Source organism: Kryptolebias marmoratus, linkage group LG9 (assembly GCF_001649575.2).
Source record: "Kryptolebias marmoratus isolate JLee-2015 linkage group LG9, ASM164957v2, whole genome shotgun sequence".
NCBI lineage: Eukaryota > Metazoa > Chordata > Actinopteri > Cyprinodontiformes > Rivulidae > Kryptolebias > Kryptolebias marmoratus.
Window position 1 is genome coordinate 15,006,646 of NC_051438.1, and position 12,285 is coordinate 15,018,930.

Genomic DNA, 12,285 nt, shown 5'->3' on the forward strand with positions numbered 1-12,285 from the left:
GTTCGAGCTGCTGGTGGAGTTCAGAGTTAAGAAGTAAAGAGTTATTGATTCCATTTTAACACCTCTAGATTTGATACGTAAACACTTTGTTTTAACACTGGATTTTAACTACTAATAATATACATCCCAGAGTTACATAAACATAATGTGACTCTATAAGTGTAAAATTAACTCTGCTTTTGCACAAAGTCTGCTAACACCAAAACATTTAACACTTTTGAATTTGCTGTGTACCGCTGGTGTAAAAGACGCTCCCTGGCGTTATTGCTTCGCCTTCATAATAGCCGTGAAAATGATTGTTGTAGGCCTCAAAGGTGAAAGTGGATTTGTGCTGAACTAATTGTAACACTGTACCCGGGGAACACCAGCACATTAGACGGTTGTTAGTTTGCAGGAGGCATCGGATATTAGCTGTGAGAGTGTGTGGGGATCTATGCGTGTCTGCGGGTGGGTGTTCGTGAGTGGGTGAGCGTTATTTTTGGGGTGCACGCGGAGGAGGAGGACGAGGACGAGGAGGAGGAGGAGGAGGAGGAGGAAGGGCGAAGGGTCTTGTTTGCTTCATATTCTCTGGATGTGCGGCGCATCCCGGTCCTGCCAAATCCCGCTCTCCAATTACCAAGAGGAGCAGAAAATTACAACGGTGCTCCCGACTGTCGCTTTAGAGCTCGTTCGACTCTCGGGGAGAGGCAGTCTGATCTAATTACCCAGCCCCCCTGAAAAGGCTAAGCCAATAACACAGATACCGCACAGGCGGCGAGAACAAACACATGACAGGGGGGGGGGGGAAACATTTGTGTTTTATGCCGAAAGGAAGGGAAAACTTCAATCCTTCCCACAGATGAGAGACGGAGTGAGAGCTGAAGAGAAAAACAAAGACGTGAAGGTCAGACTTCATTCAAGACGGAGAAATTATTTGGATTCTCCGTCCTCCCTGCCCTTCTCTCCTTGTGAACGCTGGATCTTCTTTTGTGTGAGGACGTATCCTTGCGCTGTGAGCCTGATGCGGTCTTTTGTCAGACGAAGATCATTCCTCTCTGCAGCTCAATAGATCATATCCCACGGCCAGGAGGAGAAAGCCGCCGTGCCTCTGTCAATATTACCTTCGGTGATTGGTGATATGTTGGGATGTGGCTTTAATCTGAAATGAAGAAACCTCTCCTTTGATTAGGCATACAGAGGCACACAGCTATAGCTTCTGATTCTGACTGCAACACTTCTTTTTTTTTCCTTCCTTCCAAATTTAGCACAAATAGCTGAACAGCAAGAGATCGTCTGTCCTCAGCTCAACATGGGCTCCCTATCCAAAATGGAGGAAGCCTCTCTAGCCTCATCTACCTTCTAAAAGTGCAATTTTATTCTACCGCCCGGGTAATAAAAGGTCAGTTCAGGCTGCACAGGTTTACATCGTGCCAAAAAAAACACTTCCTGCATTCATTTTCTGCCGTGATGCTCCCTCGAAATGAGATTCTGTCTGGGAATTTGCGGCAGTTGTGTTGTGTCCGTAAACAAGGTCGTTTGGAATAAAGGTGCACGGGCTGCCTCGGGCGGCTTCCTCAAACGCACGCGCGCGCACAGGCTACCTGGCAGGCCGAGCCCGGGCTGAACCAGGAGAGAGTGTGCACGCAGGCTCACGGATAAACCAGACATTTTTAGAACCCCGTGTCCTATTAGCTCTGACGCAGAGCAAATGTAGCGTATTCGAATCGCATGATCTGCGAGGGAGCGCGGCCCTCTCTGCCAGCAGGTTTGGGATGCGAGGAAGAGGCTCGGCCCCCGGCTCCGGTGAAGAGCAAACGAGCCTGCGCTTCGGGATCGTCGCAGACTTTTGCTGCAGTGCAAAGAAAGAAGAGGAGGAGGAGGAGAGGCAACAACAGGGAGGGAATCCTGCAGAGAAATCCTCATCTGCTTCTCCTCCTCGCTCATTATCAGCTCTTTATTAATTGTCGGACATGCGAGCGTGGCCACAGGACGCAGAAGTCGCCTCGGACGAAAAGGCTTCGAGACTTCTGCTGATGATGTCGACGGGCTATAAATAGGCTGGTATTTTTACCCCTGCCATTTTGGCCTCATTTCTGCGTTCCCCCCTGAGTTTTCTCTGCGAAGATTTACTAGCGCTGGCGATCACAATGAGCAATGAGCACTCACCTGGTTCGCACAACAGTAGGCTTGCACCTATAAAGGGCCTAAACCGGCACAGAAATGAGAGTCCTGCATAAATCCCCCCCTGTGCACCGTAGCCTTGCTAACTGGCTCTTACATAAGAGCCCAGAGAGCCTGAGAGTATGAGGGAACTGTGACTGTGAGCCTCCACTTCTGGAAAAATAGCCCCAAACCTGCTGGGTTTGGTCCACTGGAGCTGCACATTTCATTAAAAAAACGCTTCAAAATCAATTCTTACCCTTTATTATCGATAGCGAAGCCGTCATCCGGCAACAGTCACGTGGTAGTGTACTAAACCGAACAAAAACTAAAAAAATTATACGTCCCGCTACCCATTGTTACTTTTCACGAGGGTTTGTATGTGTCAAATAGTAAAAGTCAAAACACTTACTACATTTTATTGACTGATAGTCGCATCTAGCAACCCAACAGGGGCGCAGCAGCACGCAAAAAAAAAAACTATGTTTGAGTAAGTATTTCGGCTTTGAAGTCAAACATTTTAGTTCGTTCTTGGTGCAGCGGAAGGAAGCTATTTTTTACACAACTCTTCTTTGTTTAATGTTGTTTGTTGCTTCCATAATTTTGCCTTCTGGCCCCTCAAACGTCCATCCAAACCCTGTCTCCTGGAGGTGCTCGGTGGTCTGCAGAATGTGGCTTTCATTTGGGACGAAGCGTGCAGTTCTCATCCTGAATCCATCCTTTCTAAGAGTGATGGCAGAAGCCTTGAATGATAAAATATAAATACGTTGCTGGCCAAAATGCAGTAAAATTAGTAACAGTGCGTTGTTACTTTCAGTGTGCGTTCAGACCGGAGTTATTGAGCGCGGCGGGTGCTCGTGTGTCGGCTGCATTTTGCTCATTGTTAGCCAGGGGCAGCTGACCTTGTGTTCCAGTTTGCTTCTTTTCCTTGAACCAGTAATGTTTATAATCGAGTGGTAGCTTCTCGAATAAATGATGAAGTTCTATTTTGAGCCACCTACGCGTAACAAGCAGCCTGCAGCTTGTCTTCGATCGACGCCGTAGTGAGCTGTTTTGCGTGGAGCGAAGGTTCCTTATTTTGGCGTGGCTTCCTTTGCTACATTTCTGAAAGTGTGAGGGAGAGACTTAGGCCCCGGCCACACTGCTCTGGATATCTTTTATAAAAGATTGCTAAACGCTCTGTTTCTGGAAGAAACAATCACGTGGAAGCCTAGTTTGCAAATGCCCAAGATTACTTTGTGCCCTAAAAATGAACAAATAATGAGCTGCTTTTCCTGTTTTCTTCTGTGTTTGCCTTTCTTTAACCTGATCCAGTCGCTGTCAGACTTTGATTTTGTGCTGAAATGGTTAAAAACTGACAGGAAATTGCCACCTGTAAAATTAAAAAAAAATTACATTTGGGGAAAAGCTACAAGCTACAACGATCATGTTCTTTCTCCGTACTTTGATTTGCCGTTAATGTGGCCGTTCTCGCCATCCAGTGGCGTGATATGAGTATTGATGCGTTTTTGTAAGAATGTGTGGATGGAGAAAAAAACAAAATCAGTTTAGAAAAGTATCTGGAGTAGTGTAGACGGGGCCTTAGAGGTAAATTTAGTTCTAGCTCTAATACACGTCCTGTTACACCCCTAGGGCAGATAGATAACTTTGAAGGTTATATTAACAGAAAGATGGCGACTTTCTTCTCTGGATGTGACCCCCTGAAGGAGAAGTTTTAGCATCAAACTTTCTGCACCTGGAGGCTGAAGGATAAAGTGAAGCTAAAGCCAACCCTCTACTTCTCATATAAAATTACTTTTACCTTTTATTGTTATTTAATGCTCCAGCATGAGACCAGGATTTAGTAACATCATTCCATAAGTGTGGGTTATTCTGAGCCCATTCCTTTTTCTTAAAGCCTCGACATTTGGCCGTGTAACCCACAAATCACCTGTTGTGACCACGTCCTTAAAATCTGTTGTCTCGTTGGTTGGAGCAGTTTTTCCTGCCGTCATGCATGAACGAATATTTCAGCTGAAGCGTGAACTGAAGAGGTGACAATGGCCACTTCTGAGAAGTAAAACCTGCCTGTTAATCCTAGCGGTGTTTCTAGAGCTATTCTAAAACATTTTTTTTTTTCCTAGAGGCTGCAGCTGCCTGTGTGATGCCATCGTGTTTTATCATCCATCTGCTTGACTTACATGTTCGCTATATTTAGTTGTTGTAATTAAACTGTGCGTTCGGTTCCTCAGACAGCCTTCGGGGCTTGGCACGGCCAGATGCCAGCCCGTCTCGGCTCTGGCCTTCTTGTCAAGCCTAACAGGAAGTGTGACGCTCTGAGCAGACCTGTCGGACGTGGCGGCTCTTTATTACTGAGTCGCTTGACCAAAGATTGAACCCCTGCTCCATTTTTTTTTTGTTTTCTTAATTAAAGTGGTTACCACGTCCTGTTTAAATGCTACAAACAGCCCGTATTGTTTTTAGCATACAATTATTGAAACACAATGACTCCTTTGAGATTATAGCTAATTTAGTTTATCAATCAGTAAATTATGGATTTTATGGATGCAGATACTTTTATTCATCTCTCCAGAATTATTTATATGCTTTCCTAAATACAAATATTTAGTTAATTCATAAACAATGATTTAAATAAACATTTGTTTGCCTATTAATAAACAATGCTCTTATGTTCTTTATTATTGTGACACTATCAACATGCTAAAAGATGATTTTTAGTACGCCTGTGTGCCTTTGCAAACTTGATTATGTGCACATTTTTGTATTTTACGACTCTTCTGAGAACACGCTGGATACTCAGAACCTACTTAAGGATTTAAATTGCTGTAATTTATATTGTAGACTGGGGACAAAGCAGAATCTAGACCAGAAAACGCAGGGTAATATGGAAATACGCAAGCAAGCGAGAGTTTTCGTGATAAACAACGAGCTGTATTCTTTTTATTGTTTCAATTTGAATGTAATTTATTCACCAGAAACTAAATAAAAAAAGACATCAACTCAACATTAATGCAAACATTAAAACCATAAGTACAAAACGAACAGGGATAAATGTTGACTGAGTAAAAATGACTTTAAAGTTGCAATAACCTGAGCTGCAACCAGGTGCAGGGACTTACCGCGTACTGTTTTATTAAACATATGTTAAATACAGCAGTTCAGATTAATTTTAAGTGTGATTTAGATTATTTAGCGAATATAATGTTGTGAAAATAGGTTCTGCTGGGAGACTGAAAAACCTTGAGCTAACACTTTTCTGCATGCTCTTCAGCCCGTTTTAATTATTTATTTTTTTCTTGTTGATGTTGTTAATTTGGTATTTGATAAACAAAAACCAAATTAAATGCAATAATTTACTTGCGACACTTGTCTTAAGAATTTAAAAGATTTCTGAGCTCGTAATTTGAGTCAAATAAAATGTTTGTCTTTTGGATGTTTTCACGTTAGCTCATGCTTGCTAACTCGGTTAATTCGTCCACAACAAGTAACTTTTTGAACTAAATCGTTGCTTAGATTCAAAGCTCCTCATGTGTCTCTTTGTTGACCGTTAATTTCTGTCAACACAGTAAAATAAAAATGACAAAAATTGACCTCTAAATGATTTGAACCACAGAGTGGTAACTCTGGGAAGGTAATTGCGGTGGTGAGCTATGCAGCTACAGGAGCAGACTTTGTCTTTCATATCACTGAATAATAAATGTTCAGTACATAACGTTTTGATCCCAGAAGGCAGAGCACCTGCGCTACAGCAGTCTGCACGGCCCGCGCTCCACTGGACTTCCTGTCCTAACGAAACACGGTGCGTTGTTTCTGATTCAAGCAAAGCGCAGCCCAGCAGCACTCTGCTCAGCTACAGGAGAGGCTAACCAGGCGGACAGAAACCCTCTCATCCAGATGGAATAGAAAGGATTTAACACTTTGGAACGCCCGTGGAGATTAGGGTCAAAACAAATATATGAGATGTAAAACTACTCAGCTTTTGTTGCAGTTTTTGGGTAGAAGTTTGTCACTTTTGTTACATCTCTGCCAGTGCGGAAGTTTTAGGTTATGACAATAGTTTATTTTAAGAATCGATGCAGTTTTAGCCGTTTTGACCAAAACTTGAAAATAACTTCATGCCCAGTCTCATGTGATATTGTGGAACGTCAGGGTGTGTGTGTTGTGAAAGACTCTCAGCTACTACCACATTCAGTTTTAGCTCGATATCTGCAAAACTGATAGGTGTTGTAGCCACTTCTTGAGTCGGCTTAGGTCGATTAGCTGTGGTGGCCATCATAAAATGGAGTGATTCCTAAAGTTAATCAGTTGCAATAGATGCACATCAGATTATTACTTTCTGCAACTAATAATAATATTTGCCCAGTGGTTCATGACACGTGAACACACACACACACACACAGAGACGTGCAAAATCCTTATCATCTGCCTTTGCCTTTCGGCAGTGGGTGATAAATATAGAAAGACTTAAAGAGCAAAGCTTCTGTCTGAAACTTGTTCAGCTTGAATATTCTTTTATTTGTGTCACTTCTGCAAAGAGATGCCCACATAAGAGGACTCAGAGTTCTTGTAAAATGTCATTTTTGGTTAATTTTGACACATTATTGATAATATTTATCAGCCTGGACCCACTCTCTGATGACTTCTTTTTTATACACACATGCGTATATTTTAAAAATGTTCCCTCTCTTGTTCATAGGATCACCACGACTGCAGCCTGCATGATGGACCTGCGCCGCTACCCTCTAGATGAGCAAAACTGCACGCTGGAGATAGAAAGCTGTAAGTACCGTTGTCCGTGGCGACCAGCTCTCACACCCACCTGAATTGGACAGATCCCACATAGACACATGCAGCCCTGCCTCTCCAGTGGCGCCGAGGCAGTCCGTAGGCTGATAAAACTGGATGCTAAATGCTGAGAAAGGCTGATGAGATATGCATCGAGATGAGGAACATCACTAATGGCTCGGTGACTGATAACATCCAGCCTAATTAATTCAGCTCCAGCTGCAGTGGCTTCCCAAGGCGCAGAGGAGCCTGATTAGGTCCGGTGTTTCGGGGACGTGCTGATAGTCGACGCCGCGTCCCGCTTTTCCGTCGACGCCTGTTTGCGCAGTGCAAAGAGTGCCGATTTCACGTGGAGTTGGTAATTGTGCGCGAGCTGCCGCTCTCGAGCGGAGGGAGTGCGAGGAGAACACGGGAGAGGATGGCGGAGGTCCTCAGCGTGTTTTTATCTGGGTCCCCGGAGAGAGGGATTATAGGGCTGGGATGTGGTGTAAGGGCTCAGTCTTTCCGGGTTTGATCACATTATTGCCAGCAGCACCAAGCAGCACAAAAACAGCACGGGTCAGAACCGCCCCTCGCTGCTCCTCTCCCATTATGCTCACCATCTCTCTTTCCGTTCCTCATCTCCTTTTTCTTTGCAAAGACTTACCCCCCCTCTCAGCCTTTTTATCTCTCTCCTCGTCACTCATTTGCTGTTTTTTTTCTTTCTTTCTCCTCATCCTCTCTCAGGCAGCCTTACAAAACACACACACACACACACCCACTCACACACATACACAGCTCCAGTTTTGATCACCAGGCAGTATCTGCTCTCGTATGGATTAACTGGCATCGGTTTTAACGCTGGAACCACTTCATGCCAGAGCATGCTATTTTATTCAGACTAACGAGCCCAGAGAACTCGCACTTCCCTTGATAAACTTGATGCATTTTTAACAGACACAAGTCTCAAAATTAAGCTCCCAAATACATCAGCAGCCCGCTGCAGCAGCTCAGGCCGCCGAGCTCGCATGCTGAGTGTAAGGAATAATTAATTTCTTCCCCGCTCCTGCTAAACAATCCATTTCACGCGTGCAAATACACTCTGACACATGTGTGCACCTCTTAGCACGCCCTTCAAACAGCACAAGATCAGAGCGGTGATGTAATTAAAGGCCTGGCTTTCTCTGAAGGAATGCATATCGCCCGCCTCATTTCATGTTTTACAATAATATCGTTTTATGAGTTATAGCCGTTTGAGTCAAACCTAAATAAAGTTATATGCAACGTATCTCGTGCATTACTGCGAGATTGAGTATATGTTGAGGATGACTCTCAGCTACTACCACACCAAGTTTTAGCGCCGTATCTGTAAAACTGGTTGAGTTAAAGCCCTGATTAGCCATGTTACTTAGCTGTGGCGCCTATCTTGTATGGGGTGGACTGCAAAAGTTAATCAGCCGTAGATGTTCGTATAATTACTACTGTCTAACCCTAACTTCCCAACCATCTCTGTACAAGCTATGAAAAAAAACCTCTTCTCCCCCAACCCAAATTCCTCACCGCCCCTCTTCTCCCGCTCTGTCAAGGCTGACATCAAAACGGCAGCACAACGCCCTAATTGGGGAGTAATGCAGGCTTGCACGAGGCAGGAGGGAGAGCTTCCTGTTCCTGCTGCTCCACAGATACATACAGAGTTCAGTTTGTTGATTTTTTTTGTTGTTGTTGTTGTTTCAGCCTGCTCATAGGTACTATTTGTTCTTTTTAACAAAAATTACAAAGTTATGCCGTTATTGCAAATAAACTAGTTGATTCCTCTGCACAGAAGGACTTTTCTGTTGTCTAAAACATGATTAAAAGCACACCAGTGAGCCACCGTGAGCGTTCAGGCACGCTGTGGTTTGCTCGCAGTCTGCCCAACGTACGCCGTCCTGCTGCCGTGAACACTCACTGGAGCGCCAAATGTGCTGCGCAGCTGCAAACCTCAACAGATGCATAATTTACTCCTGTTTGAGGAAAGCTGGCCACGAGCTGCAGGATCCAGCTGCTGACAAGAGGAAGTTATTGTCTTTGCTGAACAAAAACTATATATGTATGTGTGTCCCATTATATTGACGAGGTTTTAAAATACTCAATACATTATTTCAGGCATAAACTAGAGAAACCTCAAGGACTGAGGGCTGAACGGATGAAGAGACTGACGAAGCTCAAACACTGTTGTTAAAACTAAAAGAAGAAGAACAATTGTTAAAAGCTAAAAGGAGCAAAACACTAGCTAAAAGCTAAAAATAGTAAATTGCTAACTAAAAGGAGCACAAAAGCTAATAGTAGCAAACGCTAGCTATGATGTGAAAGAAGTGAAATTCTAACTAATAGCAGCAAAATTGTACATAAAAGTAGCAAAAAGCTATCTAAAGGTTAAAAGTACCCAAATGCTAGCTAAAAGTAGCTAAAGGCTAGCTAAAAGTCTCAAAATGAAAACTAACAGTAGCATAAGAAGAAGTATCTTAAAGTACATTTCAAGAGAACAATGTTTTCAAAAGAGTTCAGTAATTTTATATGTTTTTTTTAATTCTAAATAAAAGTAAATCATTTGAAAAGCATAAAAAGTTACTAAAACTAAAAGTCATGGCTGCAATGGCCTGAATGAGCTGAATATTTTGACATTTGAATCTTAAAAATCTTACATGTCCCAAAGGCGTAAAAGAAAAGACAAAGACTAAAGAGAAGCAGGATCACTACAGTGTGAATGTTCTCGCTGTAACAAATGAATAACTGTGGAACAAATAAAAAAACAACCCACCTGTGGGTGAGGAAGGCCGTCTGTCCAGCCAACACCAACTCAACATGAGTGCCGTGACTAACTTCACACTGAATGTCAGCGCCTTAGCAACAAAGACATTTTGCGTTAATTTTTTAAAAATCAAAGCCCTGGACTTTAATTATTCATTACTCCTGAATAGGTCGCAGGCTCGATTTTCAGTGAGGCAGACAGAAGAAATGCTTCACGATGCTGACATGACTGTTATCTTTGTTCCTGCAATGCCTGTAGTAGATTATAATTTATTGTATTTTCTGAATTATACTGAAACTTTATTCCTTTATTCTTTCTTTAATGTTTACATATTGTAAACCAGCTTCCCTGCTGGAGCTGTATGTAGGTTTCTGAAGGTTTTAATAACCGTTACGGAGACCGTTATTGGCTCTGACTCTGCATCCACACATTTCTCTGCACAGAGGCAGCAGCCACAGCTCCAAAAAAGATCATTGTTAACATTTGCGCTCCTTTTCTTCTCCGTCTCCTTTTTGTCTTTTACCGTTTGGATGTACAGTTGGCCCTGATTGGACAGCAGCTTCAGAATCAGTACAGACACACGCTAACACTCGCAGCAGCCATATTTACTTTAGTAAACTCAGCGCGCCGAGTGTGACGTCATATCTTCTTCTGCACATGCGGGAGACCGTTCACACTGGAATCTGATGGAGGTCGCATTTAAAATGTAACGTGAACGACTGCAGCAAAAACAAAATCAGAACTGAGCATTAAGACCTGCAGTGTGAACGTAGCCCAAGTTTTGTTCAAAGACTGTTAGAGATTCAAGAAGTGACAAACTGTGAAGCTGTGTTTAAAGAATGATTCAGATGAAGCAGCGTTATCTTATATTCTGTAAATGTCTTATATATAGAGAGAGATTTATTTGTTATTTTTAAGGCAGTAGTAAGAAAAGACTTACACTCTTGGACAGACATCGTCTTCACAGATGATTCTGTCTGTAAAGCCATCTTAAAATAACTCCAATCTCACAAATTTCATAGCTTTTCATGTAAAAGCTATTTCACAAACCTTTACAACCCTGTCAGTTTCACATTATGCTGGCATTTTCATCAAATTCATTGGTTATTTGCAGGTAGAAGTAGCAGCAGCAGCAGCTCTGTAGCACTTCCAGAGCAGCCTGGGCCGTTTACAGGCAGGACTATCATAATATTTCTGCCAGAGTAACCGTGTGATTCAAAGCTGACAGTGGTGTAAAGGTTTTTATATGAAAATTTATCAAATTGTTTGAGATTTGAGCTGTTTTCTTTTAAACGAGAGCGATCTACTTTGGCTCGGACTAGTTGTCAGTTCATCAGTCTCATCCAGACTGAAGTTGTTCTGCACCAAGTAAGGTATTCTTTGTTCGTAACCTCTCCGCGGAACCCCGCTCCGAAAGATCTGAGCTTTAAGATTCCAGCGAGCCTGCTGGGCGTTACCACACTTCGTAATGTTAGAATATTAATATTAAATGTGCATTTGCTGAGGTTCGCAACACATTAAACTGCAACACCTCTTTAAAGTTTAAGTATTTCTTCTGGACCTCCAGCGCTTTAGGAGGCTGAAAAGTTTTTTACAACTGAAATGACACAATCCTGAGAAAACAAACCCTTTATTTTTTAGATTTTAGCTCAAACCTGCTGCTCAGCTGTGTGCCCTGAGCACTCTGAAAAAGCAGTGAGTACTCTTATAGTGAGTGGGGCAACAGAAAGCAAAACCACAAATGCTTCCATTTAATGTGTCTGCACTCTGCCTCGGTGTGTTATAGTTCATTATTGAATAAGGATAAGGTTTCTCTGAGTCTTCTGCCTCTCTCCGCTGCAGATGGGTACACCACTGACGACATAGAGTTTTACTGGAGGGGTGGAGACGGCGCCGTGTCCGGGGTGGACAGGATAGAGCTTCCGCAGTTCTCCATCGTTGACTACAAGCTCATCTCCAAGAACGTCGTCTTCTCAACAGGTACAGAGCGCTGCAATGCCATTTTGATTTCAAATTCCACTGAAATTCAAATCCTAGCATGTTTTTAAAGGAATGCATGTTGCTCACATGCCCCTTCATGGCAAAGTTTAAAAAAGTCTTTTTCATATGTGGGAAAAATTACAAAATAATGTTACTCCAACCTCTTGTGATACTGCAAGATCTCACCTGATCTACTAGTGCTCAAACAATGTGATAGGGATGACTCTCAGCTACATCCCAAACTATTTTTAGCTAAATATATGTAAAACTGACTGAGTTGTAGCCATTTTCTTGTTGGCTAAGTTTGATTAGCTGTGGTGGGCACTTTTTATTGTGCTGACTCCAAATATGAATCAGCTGTAGATGTGCATCCAAGGATTACTTACTGGGAGTTTTAATAAAATCTGTCAAATGATTTGTAAGATATTTTGCTAACAGACGAATGGTGTTGACCTCAACATTCAATGCCAGAGCTCAAAGTATGTGATAGGGATGACTCTCAGCTACTACCACACCACATTTCAGCTCAGTATCTGTAAAATCGACAGACTTACAGCCATTTTTGTGCTTGCTAGGTTTGATTAGCGATGGCAGCCATCTTAAATGAGGTT

The 12,285-nt window shown here is 42.7% G+C and overlaps 1 protein-coding gene across 3 annotated transcripts in view; it reads left to right on the forward strand.

The window, feature by feature from the left end:
* The window catches only part of gabrb2a (gamma-aminobutyric acid type A receptor subunit beta2a), a 39,338-nt gene that overhangs the window by 19,821 nt on the left and 7,232 nt on the right, over positions 1-12,285 (forward strand). For all 3 annotated transcript variants that reach the window (XM_017424163.3, XM_017424166.3, XM_017424164.3), the window contains exons 5-6: positions 6,836-6,918; positions 11,537-11,674. In XM_017424163.3, coding sequence (XP_017279652.1) covers positions 6,836-6,918; positions 11,537-11,674 — 221 coding nt within the window. The remainder of the gene's footprint in view (positions 1-6,835; positions 6,919-11,536; positions 11,675-12,285) is intronic.